The sequence below is a fragment of the Oryctolagus cuniculus genome, chromosome 11 (assembly GCF_964237555.1).
Source record: "Oryctolagus cuniculus chromosome 11, mOryCun1.1, whole genome shotgun sequence".
In the NCBI taxonomy this organism is placed as follows: Eukaryota; Metazoa; Chordata; class Mammalia; order Lagomorpha; family Leporidae; genus Oryctolagus; species Oryctolagus cuniculus.
Genome location: NC_091442.1, coordinates 78,960,082 through 78,975,664, shown reverse-complemented (window position 1 = coordinate 78,975,664; position 15,583 = coordinate 78,960,082). Strand labels below are relative to the sequence as shown.

Here is a 15,583-nt window from a genome sequence, read left to right as displayed (position 1 = left end):
TATATAGCACATCCTTAAGTACCATTTGTAGGGCTGGACAAGTGGTGACAGATTCCTTCAATTTCTGTTTGTTTTGGAAGGTCTTTATTTCATCTTCATTCATGAGAGCTTTGCAGGGTATGGTATTCTGGGTTAACAGTGTTTTTATGTAAGACTTGGACTATATCTCTCCATTCTCTCCTAACCTGTAGGGTTTCTGATAGGAAATCAGCTGTGAGTCTCTTTGGAGGTTCTCTGAAGGTAATCTGGCATTCCGCTCATGCACATTTTAGGATCTTTTCTTTATATTTTGCTGTTGATTTTGTTTGACTATGGTATGTCGTGGTACAAATGTTTTCTGGTCATGTCTATTAGGAGTTCTAGTTGCCTTGTGTATTTGGACGTCCCTTTTTTCCCTCTAATTTAGAGGGAAGTTTTCTGTAATTATCTCAATATACCTTCTAATCCAGTCTGTCTCTCTTTTTTTTTTTTTTTGACAGGCAGAGTGGACAGTGAGAGAGAGAGAGAGACAGAGAGAAAGGTCTTCTTTTTTGCCGTTGGTTCATCCTCCAATGGCCGCTGCGGCCGGTGCCCTGTGGCCGGCGCATTACACTGATCTGAAGCGGGGAGCCAGGTGCTTCTCCTGGTCTCCCATGGGGTGCAGGGCCCAAGCACTTGGGCCATCCTCCACTGCACTCCCAGGCAACAGCAGAGAGCTGGACTGGAAGAGGGGCAACCAGGACAGAATCCGGCGCCCTGATCGCGACTAGAACCCAGTGTGCCGGCGCCGCGAGGCGAAGGATTAGCCTAGTGAGCCGCGGTGCTGACTTCCATTCTGTCTTTCAGGAACACCTAAGACTTGTATGTTGGGTTGTTTGATAGTATCCCATAAATCTTGAACATTGTTTTTAATTTTTCTAATTTTTTCTTCTTTTTGGTCTATTTCCCATGATTTGTCTTTTAGCTGCTTGGATATTATTTTTTCTGTCTTACCAGTTCTATTGTTAAGGCTTTCCATTGTGGGTTTTTTTTTTACATATTGAATTCTTTATTTGTAATATTTCATTTTGATTTCTCTTCAGAATCTCAGTCTTATGAGAAATTTTTTCCTCTATGTCAATTATTGATTTCTTTTAAAAAAAAAATGATTGATTTCTTTAACTCTGAATTTGCTTCTCATTGTTTCTGAGGAATTCTGTGATCATTCTTTTGAATTCCTTTTTAGGCATTCATCCATCTCTTTATCTTCACATGCTAATATTAAAGTGTTTTTATGTTCCTTTGTGGGAATCATGTAAACTGCCTTATTCTTGTATCTTGAATTTCTTCATTTATATTAAGGCTTTTGTGGAAGTCCTTGTTGATTTTTTCATCTGATGGATCATAACTTTGAGCTATGCCTCTGTGGCTTAGTGGAATGTTTGCTCTTTCACTGAATACTCAGAGCCGTGTGCTAAGTATGGCCAAGGATCTCTAGTCAGCGTTCCATAGTGGGGCAAGTATCCTGCATGACACCCAGGCTGGGCATGGTCGATCTGCTCTATTATCAGAAGGAGGAGGTTATGATCTCCTATGTTGGCATAATCATACCCTCACCTCCTTTCTCCAAGGTGATCAGTGCCCAGGTTTAGATCACAATGGGTGTTTAACACCCACGCTGCTGCATGAACTGAACCAAGGATCTGTGCATTCCTCAGTATGAGAATGGATCCTTCTTCAGTGATGCACCCCAGGTAATGAGGGAGCTCTGAGCCTCTGGCACCCTGCACAGTGATTACCCAGAGACCCAGCTACACCCTGTACCTTATCGTGCCCACAGTCACAGCGCTCAAGGATCCCATAGTCATGGGGTGCAAAGGATCTAGGGAGCGGATTTTTTTATGGACTGGTTCTGTTTGCACTCTGAAACTTAGGCACATCTCACTCACTTGTGTAGAGTGTGTGAGCGTAGCTCTGGAGCTAACTCCCCAAAGCTCCCACAGTTGCAGAATGCAGGGGATCAGCCTTTGCCCCACACATTGCCCTGACTCTGACTATGATAATGGTAGGAGCAGTATAGAGGCACATTGTGCAGCTTTTCTCTGCTGAGCATGGTGCTCTGTGTGGGTGGAGGAGAGGTGGAAAGGAAAGCAAAGCGGCTTCCCTGTTCCGAGCCACGCAGTTGCTCAGATTCCAGTCAGCTCTTCAGGCTGAAGTAAAAGTGGGTGGCTATGGAATTCCTTCTCAGCTAAAACTCTGAGCAGCAGATCATGTGACAGTTTCTTCCTACCTTGAGGTGGTAGGATGGCGGCTTGCAGTCTGCAGCTGGCAGTGCTGTGAGCTGACTGCAGCAGAGAGCTGACTGCAGCAGAGTCTCTGTCTTGTCTCCTCTTATCCCATGGATTCTTAATTGTTGGTGTTATCTTTACCAAAAATTTCTGTCACTCAGACCAATGGAAACACAGTTTTCCCTTTGTTCCTTTCATATCACAGAGCAGTTTAAGTTGGTGTGGCTATACCCTCTGTTTAGCCATCTTGGATCCTATGATTCGTTCACTTATGTTTTATCCTATAACTTAAAAACTCTGTTGTATAGTTAAGAATACTTAACACAATGGTTATGCTATATAAAAAGTGGATTAGAAGAAAACAAAGATTTGATATACACACAAACATATTCATAGCAAAATAAGGAAGGTATTCTCATAGAAAACATGGTTATTTCTATAAATGATCTTCTTTCACTACACATTCCGTATTCCCTTTACCCTTAATAAGCACCTCAGTTGGCAGTGGCTTTGACCAGATTGGGTGACTCAAATTTTGATTTTTGAAGAATCTGAGCAATTAGTCTGGATTGGGTTACTACAGTTTTTCATTGACATTAATCACAGGGTGTGGTAATACTAAGAGTTCCTCTAAGGGATCTCCTGTATTCCAGATACCTTATTTGCATCTTGGATAGCAGTCTTAATTTCTTCATAGTAATCAAGATCAATCATCACTTCAGCTCCCTTTAATACCTATTGATTCAGAGGCACAGGCAGCCTAAAGTGTCAAGTGGCAGTTAAAATTTCCAGTTAATGAAATTATTGAATATGTTGGTCAAAATTTCTATCTTTGGCATTAAGAACTCTGGAGCACCAGAGCATATGATTATGGAGACAGGAAACAAACGTCTGCTAGTGGATCAGTTGCAGTAATAGTAAAGCATAGCTCTTGCATTTCCTCCCTCTGGTTCCTATAGCTGTAAATCCTGGCTATGGGATAAACAGTATCACATACTACATATGAGAAAGAGCTTATACAGCCTCCTGGAGAACTGTGCCCCATCCCTACAAGGCAATGCTACCTACTTGGTGCCGTAGTTGAGTCTTCAAAAGGCCATTCTGTTCTGTCAAGACAGTTGCTGGAGGTTGGCAGAAAGCATGACAGGATTAGTGAATCCCTGAGTAATGAACGCATTGCTGCTCTTTGTTCTGAAGATTGTTTTTTAGTCAGAAGCACTGTTGTATGGAATAACGTAATCATGGATAAGGCATTCTGTAAGTCCCACAGATAGTAGTTTTGTCAAAAGCATTGCATGGAAGGAAGGAAAATCTATATCTAGTATCTATTCCACAGGGACAAAATGCTGCCTTTTCCATGCTGAAAGCAGTCGGGCACTCTGGCCACCAGCAAGTGGCTAGCTAATGACTGTGGTCAGTGGTGATATATCTGGGACTCAGTTTTGAATGCTCAAGCAGCCATTTTAGTCAGGTCACGCTTGAGTAGAAGTCCATATTGCTGAATCCATACATAACCTCCATCTTTGCCACTATGGCCACTTTGTTCATGAGTCTATTGGTTCATGACAGCTCTGAGTGGAGGAAGAAGCTGACTGGTATTATCAAACAGATCATGCTTTCCACTGCATCATTAAAATATCTCTACTGAGGTTACCCTTTGGTAAGCATTCACATGGGATACAATTATCTTTAGTGCAAAGGACCGGAGAGTAAATATTTCAAACTTCATGGACCGTGTATGATCTCTGTCATATATTCTTCTCCTACCTGCTCTCTTCCTCTTCACAACCCTTTAAAAAGGTAAAAATGTTCTTAGATCATGTGCCATAGTTTTCCTACCATTGTACCCCTCCTGGCATAAATATTAACAAATGTATCATTCAATTAAGTGAAAATAATGTTAGAAAGAATCCATATTTTCCTAAGTGAGGGTTAAGTAAGGCATTACATTTATTTTAATGTAAATTGGAATAAGCCAAGAAAACATAAACTGTGTACACACGTGCACATTGTTATCTTTATGTGTCTCTGTGTACACAATTGACACACACACACACACACAGTTTTTCAAGAAATAGTTATAAATCACTAAACATTTTATAGCAAATTCATTACCAAAAGTTGAGGTCATAAACTCAAATGCCTGTTAGAAGCTGAAAGATAAAAAATTAAATATTACATTTTATTAATTGAAAAATGTGTGTGTGTGTGTGAGAGTGAGAAAGAGAGAGAGAGAGAGAGAGAGAGAGAGAGAGAGAGAGAGAAGTCATCTGCTGATTCACTCCTCAAATGCTTGCAAAGTCTGGGGATGGGCCAGGCTAATAAAGCTGGGAGCCAGGAACTGGAAACCAAAGCCAGGTCTCCCACATGGATGGCAAGGATCAACTGCTAGCCATCACCTGCTGCCTTCCAGGGTATACATAAGCAGGAAGCTGGAATCTGGAGCAGAGCTAGAACTCAAACGCAGACACTCTAATACGGGATGCAGGTACCCAAGTAGCACCTTAACTTCTAGGCCAGATACCTGCCCCACCCCCCCAAGTCATTTTTGAAGTAGCCAAGTAAATAGAATTATTCAGCAATTTCTATTTCACTAAGTAAGTCCAAGCATCATTTAAGTGACTTTGCCTAATTTTAAATAAAACATGATTCCAGACTATTCATATAAATGGCTTCTGGGTAATCAGTTTTTATGATTATTGGTAAAAGTGAAGCCTCCTATTTCTGGTATCCATCCTTTTAAGAAATCCATTTAATCTTAAGCATGCTGTTCTGAAAGGAAGGTTTATGCTTTACAGTCCATGAACTCTAATCATTCAGGGCAATAACATATAAAGGTATTGGGAAAGTGTGAAATGAATAAACTGTAGGCCCTTATTATCATTAGATACTAGATAGAACTAGCTCAAGCATAGGTAGAAAACTTAATTATAAAAATATGGTGACGGATAAAGAAATTCAGATGGGAACTTGAAAATCCTAAATTCAAAGCAGTTATGCATATTGCTGAATATTTCTTTGTTTTTAAAAGGATTATATTTGGGTACTTTAAATCAGTAGCCAATACTGAAGTCTTTAGATGATCTAGACAGGTAGCAGAAATGAATGATGCAGTGAGAATGGAAATGCAGATATTGTATGAGACATAGGTATAAACTGGAGAGTACCTGCCCTATTGTAAAGTGGATGCTTGTTACATAGATAGCTCTAATTAATCATTGCTCAGTGTTACCAGATCTTACATAATTTCAAGATAAGTCTTAAAGCTGAAAGTATGTAGAATTTTTCATTTGAAAGTGCTAGTTTTGGGGCTGGCACTGTGGCGCAGCAGGTTAATGCCCTGGCCTGAAGCACCGGCATCCCATATGGGCGCAGGTTCGAGACTGGCTGCTCCACTTCCAATCCAACTCTCTGCTATGTCCTGGAAAAGCAGTGGAAGGTGGCCCAAGTCCTTGGGCCCTTGCACCCATTTGGGAGACCCAGAAGAAGCTCCTGGCTCCTGGCTTCGGATCAGCACAGCTCCAGCTATTGCGGCCAGTTGGGGAATGAACCAGTGGATGGAAGACCTTTTTCCTTTTTTTTTGCTCTCTCTCTCTGCCTCTTCTTTTTCTGTGTAACTCTGACTTTCAAATAAATAAATAAATCTTCAAAAAAAACTATGGTAGATGTAATTGTCCTTTGCCCTTATGAATGATTTCTCAAAGTGTTAGAGAATAGAAATATACTGTCAGACTTACATAATATTTTGGTGTTCATTGGTTATAGTTCTATATTTTAAAATGTCATTTGACAGTAACAGCCTTCTATACTGTGCACTTTCTCCTAAGCTAATCTTACTGGTTATGTCAAAGAAACTGAAAGCTCACCCTCCGAAGTCCACTATTTTTTTTTTTTTTTTTTGACAGGCAGAGTTAGAGAGAGAGAGAGAGAGACAGAGAGAAAGGTCTTCCATTGTTGGTTCACCCCCCAAATGGCCGCTATGGCCGGCACACTGCGCCAATCCGAAGCCAGAAGCCAGGTACCTCCTCCTGGTTTTCCATGTGGGTGCAGGGCCCAAGCACTTGGGCCATCCTCCACTGCCTTCCTGGGCCACAGCAGAGAGCTGGACTGGAAGAGGAGCAACCAGGACAGAATCCAGCGCCCCAACCGGGACTAGAACCCGGGGTGCCGGTGCCGCAGGCGGAGGATTAGCCTAGTGAGCAGCGGCACTGGCCCTGAAGTCCACTATTAAATATTTAAATCTCTTCACTAGCGTAGCATTTTCTTCTTGCAGAAACAAGAAAGTGTTTTTAGAACTCCGAAAAATTTACTAAAATCTACTGATTCGTTGATTTTGATTTTGGTAGCTGTTTAATTAAGAATACCTAGAGAGATTATTGGAGACCTCTGAGTACATATACAGTGATTACTGTGGGACTTAAGGTGTTATGGTTGTTAGTTTTGTTAAGCTCAGAAGAAAAAGATACATGATATAAGCATACTTCTAAGACTTTTCAGAATAAAATATTAAACTAATAACTATTCATGGTAGAAATTGAAAAATACAAGAGCTGGCTCCATGGCGCAGTATGTTAATCCTCCGCCTGCAATGCCCGCATCCCATATGGGCGCCGGTTCTAGTCCTGGCCTCCCCTCTTCCAGTCCAGCTTTCTGCTATGGCCTGGGAAAGCAGTGGAAGATGGCCCAAGTCCTTGGGTCCCTGAACCCACATGGGAGACCAGGACAAAGCACCTGGCTCCTCGCTTCAGATCAGCGCAGCTCCGGCCGTTATGGCCATCTGGGGAGTGAACCATGATATTCCATTTTATGCATGATATTCCATTTTATGTATGTAATATAGTTTAAGTAAGCTCCTGACATGTTTCTAGTTTTTCTCATATTTATTATTTTGTTGGATGTTTTTATGTGGCTGTGAATTGTGTGGGTATGTCTGTGGGAAAATTACTTGTGTTAAAACTAGGAATTTAGCTGGTGCCGCGGCTCACTAGGCTAATCCTCCACCTGTGGCGCCAGCACCCCGGATTCTAGTCCCGGTTGGGGTGCCAGATTCTGTCTTGGTTGCTCCTCTTCCAGTCCGGCTCTCTGCTGTGGCCTGGGAGTACAGTGGAGGATGGCCCAGGTCCTTGGGCCCTGCACCCTCATGGGAGACCAGAAGCAGCTGGCTCCTGGCTTCTATCAGTGTAGTGCGCTGGCCATGGCAGCCACTTGGGGGGTGAACCAACGGAAGGAAGACCTTTCTCTCTGTCTTCCTCTCTCTCTCTCTCTCTCTCTCACTGTCTAATTCTGCTTGTCCAGAAAAAAAAAAAAAAAAAAACTAGGAATTTAAAATATATGTATTTGAAATTTTCCTTCAAAAACAGTATCCTGATTTATATTTTTATCACACTTTGTTTTTCCACATTATCTCCCACATTTGGTTTTAGCATACTTCTTACTTTCCACCAATGTAATAATGAAAATTAATTTTTTGTCATTATTTTTAAGTTGATATAAGCATTTTCAAATCTCGATATTATCTTATGTTTAATCTTATTCATGCTGTTCCTCTTTGTTTGGAATGTTTTTTCTGTTTCATTTTTCTCTGAATCTCTACCATTCTTCAAATCCATTTTCAAAATTCATTTTTTTTTTGCCCTTGTATTGGATTTCTCAGTAACCTCAAACTAAAATGATTCCTGTTTCCTAGTATACTTAGTGCTTTGTTTTCTATATTACGTCTGTCCTAATACAAATGATTTTTTTTCTTCTAGGATTTCCAGACTTATAGGATGGCTAAACATTAAAGGAAAGTACAGCATAAATCTCTCATTATGGAGGCAGGTTTGGCAGATGGCGAAACTGACCGAACTTCGGTGAGTAGTTCAAATATAGCATAATAAGATACTCTCTTCTACAGCATTAAAGTGTTTGATATAATATCTCTTATCAAAATATATAAAATAAACTTTTAAAAAATATTTAGAATAGCATTTTAACTCCTCTATTGATATGAGAATTACAGGTAGTTTAAAGCTTACTGGTAAACAACCAGTCAATTTTCTGCTTCATTTCCTTCTCCTGTTTTCCATATCCTCCCAAACATATAGTATCTTCCCACTTATATAATAATTTGTGTCTGTTTTCTGTAGAAAACTAATCTTTAGTGAAATAAAAAAATGTTAAGAGTTGTGAAAATTAAATGCCTCCAAATTTCTAATCATGGGCAGCTATTAACAGGTAGTGGGAATAAAACAGTTAAAATAGGAATTAAGAGCAGTTGTCTATATATTCTTTCCAGATAGGTTTAATAAACCTTGCTGTTCAGTGATTGTGATTGAATTCTGAAATTAAAACAAATAAGTAAGGGTAGGAAGTAAAGTGTACTTCATCTAATAAATTTTTAAAAAGTCACATGGAAGGTAGATTAAATGATGATTTAGCTCTGTACAAATAGATTTTTGCTCCAGGGTAATTTCATTTTCATTTCTCCTGTTGCATTTTAGTGATTCCATTAAGTATTGATTTATAGAAACTTTATTGTGGTTATTTAAAGTCAAGTGTTAAGTGAAATTAGGGTGCTGGTAGCTTTCTCATTTGCTAGGTAGTAACTTCTTTGACAAATTTATATTATTGGAACTAAGTGGAGGCCAACTTTTCTTTTTTATTGCTGTGGAGTTGAGAATCATCATTATATTGAAGTGTTTGTAAATTTTAATTTAGAAAACTGATGGTAGGTTATTTTACTTTTGCTATAATTTCAAAAAAAGTTAAGATTATAACTTGTCTTTGGTGGGTAAGAAAATAGGCTCTGTAAGATATTTAGCTACACATTAGTGTGTGACCTGGTAAATGTTCTTTGTTCAGGCTACAGTGTAAGAAAAATCTAATGATTGATAGAAGAATGCAACTTTGCTGGCTTGTATTAACTTGGTCCCCATCTTTCTTGGATTCTTGGCTCAGACTTGTTTTTGTTTCTTAAGTTTTCAGAAAAGTTAAACTTTAAAATGATAACTGGTTAGAGAATGAAATGGATATAGCAGTTACTTGGCATTTTAAGACGTTGTCACAGTGATTATAAATGGAAATCTGATGGTAGGTTATTTTACTTTTGCTATAATTTCAAAAAAAGTTAAGAATATAACTTGTCTTGAGAATATGCTGTCATAAATATTGTCTTTTTAAAGGACTTTCTTAAAATTTTTATAGCTGAAATATTTAACATCTTCTAGTGCCAATAAAAATGTCAGTAATAACAACAGTTGCTATTTTCTAAGTGTTTACTTTGTTAGATTGTCCTCCTAACAGCCATTAAAGGTAATTATTTGTTTATTCTCATTTTATTAAATAGGGAAATAGGTCCAGAGAGGTTAATTATATTCTCTAAGATCTTACAGCGTAAGTGGAACTGAGGTCTGTCTGGTTCTGAATACTAAGCCACTAAGATATTGGCTCCATGCCTAGAATTGCTTAAATTTATAGTTCCTTTAGAAGAATGTATCTAAATTGATAGTATTAAATTCTGTGCTAGATCCCTGGGCATAATTAATAATGTTTTAAGTGTTTTTTGTTCTAATATCTGTTGATACTGAGAACAAAATTGTTTAAAAAGTAGTGGGAAAAATTTTCTTTCTTGTTCTTTGAGTTTCTGTGAAATATTATAGCTCATTTTGGAGAAAATAACACCAATGATTTCATTGTGAATTACTGAAATGTTTTGCATTTGAAACTAACGTTGAGGTCTACTTTTGAGTTAGCTATTTATAAAATATCACCTTTGAACTGCATGGCCTAGCTTAGTTACTCTTTAGATCTGGGAGAGGTGGGTAAGAAAATAGGCTCTGTAAGATACTTAGCTACACATTCGTGTGTGGCTTGGTAGCTAATTAAATGGTCCAAGTTTCCAGGTTCTATATCTTTTTTAAAAAAGATAATTGTATTATCTACCTCCTGGAGTAGTTTTGAGTAATAATTAAGAAAATATGTAAAGCTTTTAATTCTATACATGCTATAAACATCTGTTAAAGGAAAGCTGTTAACTGTTACTGTTAATATAGCTATTAACATTAAGCTTTCTCTTCAAAATAGATAATCAGAAATCAAGACAGGCTTTTAAAGATTGAGTGGTTTTACATTGGAGTAGTTAGAGAAGCTGTCTTGAGAGAACATAAACTTTGAATAGCACATGTAAGTATGGATGGTAAGGTTGAGGATGAGCAAGGAGAGCATTTCAGTTTGGTTAGGATAGCAGGAGACAAAGCTAAATGGGGAATTAATTGCTTCAAGTTTATTCAGAATAAAATGAGTAGAAAAACTGAGTAAGTTAGAAGACAGTGGTGTTTACAGGACTAATGATTGATGTGGCATATAATGACCAAATTTATGGAAGACTTTGACTGCAAGACCAGGGATTTTGGACTTTGTTCTGTAGGTAATGATATGTCATTGAAGAGATTTATGTAAGTGATTAAGATGAATCTGGTAGTAGATTATGAAATGATTTGGAGGAGTGAAAAGTAAAGATATTATGAGCCCATATTATAGTAGTCTTTGTGTGAGGTCCAAAAAACTTGGACCAAATCTGACTTTAGTGTTCATTAATTTTCTTCTTCTATTTTGCTCTTTTTTAAAAAAGCAAAAATCACTTGCTTATTCATTATTCTACTTGCACATAGTTCTATTTCTGTGGTAATGTTATTTGTCTTAGATGAGAGGCAATAAAATGTATAGCTTGAAATGCTTGCTTTGAAAGATTTGAGTAAATTGTTTTAAGTAGATTAAGGTAGACCAAAGAAGTGAAATATTCTTAATTAAAAATTTAAATATGTTCATAATTTTAAGTAAAGTCATTTGAATTATTATTTCTATTACCAGAGGAAACTGCTCTATGTAAATTTTATTAGAGTAAGGTATTTTATTATATTAAAATTAATTATATAAATTATATAAATGACAAGTTTTAGAATATATATTAACCTATCTTTTTAGTAAATATAGTGGGCTGTCAATTGAAGAAATCTTTAAGATTATAATTCATGTTTGGTACTTTGGTTTTTTTTTTTTTTTTAATTTTAAAAATTTGTATAAGGGAACATATTTTATTTGGTCCTTTGCATCAAAGCCTTTCTCAAGTGGAAGGAACTGCAAAGATGGTTTACTTAAGCAGTTCTTAAGATGTAGACAGTAAGTATCTCCCTGATCAATCTAGAGATAATCCAGTTTCCTGAAACTTTGTTTTTTTACATATTTCACAGGTGGATTATTCATGGTTACCTAGATTTGTTGATCATAAACCAAAACTGGGGCAGGACATTTGATGTGGTGGGGTGTGGTCACACCCTATATTGGAGTGCTTCATTCCAGCTCCTCTGCTGTTGACATAGCTTCCTACTAATTTCCATCCTGGGAAGCAGCAAATGATGGCTCAAGTACTTGGATCGTTGCCGTCCATGTGGGTGACCCAGATGGAATTCCAGGGTCCTGGCTCTCGGCCTGGCCCAGCCTTGGCTACTGTGGGCATCTGGGGAGTGAACTAGCAGATGGATAATCTCTCTGTCTCTCTGCCTTTTGAATAAAATGAAGTAAATAAATAAAAAGATTTTAAGAAGTAAAATTGATATGTTATTAGAGTTTCCTGAAAGGTGTAAGTGATATTTTAAGAGATGTGACTATCTGTAACATTTGGCAGTATTATATATACATGAGAATTAATGTGAGTTTATGAATTTTTGGTACATCAAGTATGGAGTATTTCAAAAGTTCATGGAAAATGGGATTTATGGAAAAACTATCAAACTTTTGCTTGCATCGAAATAAAATTAACTTTGATTATATTTTCCACAAACTTGTTGAAATATACTCATTATTTTGCGTGAGTCAGTGTTTAACTATTGCTAATTTTGTTCTCTTGTCAATTTTGTTCTCTTGTTAAAACCATCATTTTAGCTGCCACATTATTGTTGTTTTTTCATATATTCTGTGCTATTAGTAGGAGTACATTTGTAACAGTATTTTTTGTTTTATTTCCTAGTAATTACCCTCTAAGACACATGCATTGAAGGCCAATTATAAATTATCCATGTGCCAATTAATCTCAAAGTATTCTTGCACAGTGGTGTTTTGTTGAATTTCAGCATTGGTCATTGCACTAGTTTCCTGTTTCTCCTGTAAAAATGCCATAAATTGAACAGCATAAGACAACATAAATTTATTATCTGAGAGAATCCATTTCCTTGCCTTCATCAGTGTCTTTATAGGTTGTAGTCATTCCTTTGGCATGAGTCCCTTCCTTGCATCATTTCAGTCTCTGGCTTTTGTTGTCATGCATCCTCTTACTCACTTTGCCCTCTTGTCTCTCTCATATGAGGATCCTTATTACATTGGCCCCACTTAGATAATCCACTCAGATAATTGGACAACCGTCCTTTCTAGATCATTAATCTAATCAATTCAGCATAGTCCTTTTCACTATGCAAGGTGGCATTCAGTTTCCAGGGATTCAAATGTATAGACATCTTTGGGAGATCATTATTCTGCCTCCATGAGTTAATAATAATCTTTGCAGCAATCTAGTCTATTGGAAATAGGTCCTGCTGCTGATAATCCAAATCCGTAGTCTAATGGTGCCTCTCACCAGCTACATTGAAGTCCTAAATTATGAAAATTCTTAGCTTGCAGAGGTCTCCTTTTGTAAGGTTATAAAATAACGGTAGAAAGTTTAGTCATCAATTTACTACTTACATATTTATTCTTTCATGTTGATAGAACTTGGAGTTGGGAACAGTTAATCTGTACAGCTGTAGAGCTATCAAAGTTTATATTAATCACACATTAAAAGATGTAGAAATTATTATTTTTCCTGAACTTTTTATTATGGAAAATTTCAAATATAGAAAAAATAGATGACATAGTATAATATACTCTGATGAATCCCTTAGCCATCTACAACAATTATCAACTTTGGTCAGTCTTGTTTCATCTGTATGCTTACTCTCCCAGCCCATTTTTTTAAGCAAATCTCAGATACCATCTCATTCATAAGTATTTTAGTATGTGTATTTAGAATACAAATGTTTTTCTTTCAAAGTTTAGACCTAAATACACTATCATCCCTCAAAAATTTATGACTATGTACATAATAAAATAATTATTCAAAACTTAAAATTTCTTGATTATGTATAAATATTCTCTTTATAATAGGTCATCGTGTTGGGACTGGTTGGTGTGTCAATATAAATCTTTATGAACCTTATATGAATCATCCCCATATGTTTTTAATTTTTCCTTTTCAATATATTGAAGAAAGAAGACAGTTTTTATTTTATTTTATTTTTGCAGAGTTCCTTTTTGTATGACTGTTTTTCTGCCTGTTGTCTACTGTGTTTCTCAATTCTTGATAATTCTTACAAATTGGTTTTTGGAATTAGATTTACTCAGATTTATGCTCAGTTTTATTTGTTTGTTTATTGTTTTTCCCAAAGAAACGTTTTATTTAATGAGTGCAAATTTCATAAGTACAACTTTAAGAATACAGTGATTCTTCCCACCATACCCACCCTCCCACCCCACCTGCTGCTCCCTCTCCCATTCCCAGTCCCATTCTCTATTAACATTCATTTTCAATTAACTTTATACACAGAAGACCAACTCTATAGGAGTAAAGATTTCAACAGTTCACACACACACACACACACACACACACACACAAAATGAGAACAAGTTTTTAAGTTAATTCTCAAAATACAGCTCATTGAGGACAGAGGTCTTGCTTGGGAAGTAAGTGCACAGTGACTGCTGTTAATTTAACCATTAGCACTCTTATGTATGATGTCAGTTATCACCCAAGGCTCTTGCCATGAACTGCCAAGGCTGTGGAAGCCTCTTGAATAATTTAGTCATCACATTCCTTAGGCTGTTCTTGGCTATGACAGTTTGTCAGATTTCTCTTGTGCTTGATGAACCTTAACAGTTTTGAGGGATACTGGTTAAGTATTTTACACAATATCCCTCACCTGGTTTTGTCTGATATTTTGTCTCAGGATTAGACTGGACTTAATGCATTTTGGGGAGGAAGATCACAGAAGGAAGTTGTCATTTTCCTTATATATCAAGGGTGCATGTTCTCATCTTATCACTTTTGCCATTTACCTTCGTCGCCTGTTCCATATATACTGTCAGCATACCTTACTACTTTTGCTGCTTATCTTGATCACTTGACTGGGTAGTTAGTTTCTCATTTAAAAATTCTAATACAGAAAGTATTGCTTGGTATAATCATAAACAACAAGTCAGTAATTCTTAAGAATATAAAGAATCTGAGACCCAAAAGTTTGAGATTTGCTATCTAAACCTTATAAAAGTAATACTTTAAGAAATACCCTGATATGAAAAGTGAAATTCAGAGAGTAATGAGGGAAAAAGGAGTAGAAGAAAGAAATGATAGGGCCCTTAGCAATGTGGGGGCCTACTTTTTTTCTTTCTATCCTTATGTGACCAGCTGAACTTGCAATTTTATGTATGTGTATCTGAGCATGAGAGTTAGGAAATCTTTATAGTGTTTTGTATTTTTCTAGCAATTTATCCATTTTTGTGTAGGTTTTCAGAATTCTTTAAAATTTAATATTCTGTTATTTTGAAAGTCCACCATATCTTCCTTTTGGTTCACCTATTTTTTGAATGTAGTACTTTTGCTTTCCCTCATATTGCTCATCTCCTATATTTTCTTTCTTTCCTCGTGCTTTCTGTTGAATTACTTGAATATTTTTCTAGTTCATTACTTTATTATTGGATCATATGTATTGTATTGTTTAATCCTGCTACATTTGAATTTACTATAAGGTCATACTCAGTATTATCAGCTATTTTATTTCATTGCTTGTTCATGCTTCAGTTTTATATTACCCTTTCATATCTTTTTGAGCATGTTTATTTGGTTCCTGATGAGGTTGACTTTCTAATTTTCTCTCTTTTGACTAAAATTGCTCAGTTTTTTTGTCTTTTACAGCACTTGGGCTTCTTAGGATACTTTTATTCCTGAGCTTATATTCTCTAGGAAATTACACTCTCTTGAAATGTTAACTGTCTTATCTAATAATGTAATAGATAAAAAGTAGGAGCCCAGGAACTAGTTTTTGACCGTTTTGGTTAATCTAGGATATATATGTCTTAGGGTAGAGAATTAGCATTCTCTTGAGAATGTTAATCGTCTTATCTAGTAACGTAATAGGTAAAAAGTAAGAGCCCAGGATCTAGTTTTTGACCATTTTGATTAATCTAGGAAATATATATGCCTTAGGGTAGAGAATCTGTTTTGTTAAAATTATGTCTTCACTATTGTTCATTTTTCTCTTATATATGTATTC

The 15,583-nt window shown here is 36.7% G+C and overlaps 1 protein-coding gene across 10 annotated transcripts in view; it reads left to right on the top strand.

The window, feature by feature from the left end:
• The window catches only part of OSBPL8 (oxysterol binding protein like 8), a 197,968-nt gene that overhangs the window by 57,151 nt on the left and 125,234 nt on the right, over nt 1–15,583 (top strand). For 9 of the 10 annotated variants that reach the window (XM_051846453.2, XM_051846454.2, XM_070052653.1 and 6 more), the window contains one exon: nt 7,997–8,098. In XM_051846453.2, coding sequence (XP_051702413.1) covers nt 8,057–8,098 — 42 coding nt within the window. In that variant the 5' untranslated portion in view covers nt 7,997–8,056. Of the gene's footprint in view, nt 1–7,996; nt 8,099–9,205; nt 9,318–15,583 lie in introns of those variants that run through there. The other variant, XM_070052654.1, reaches the window with a different exon arrangement.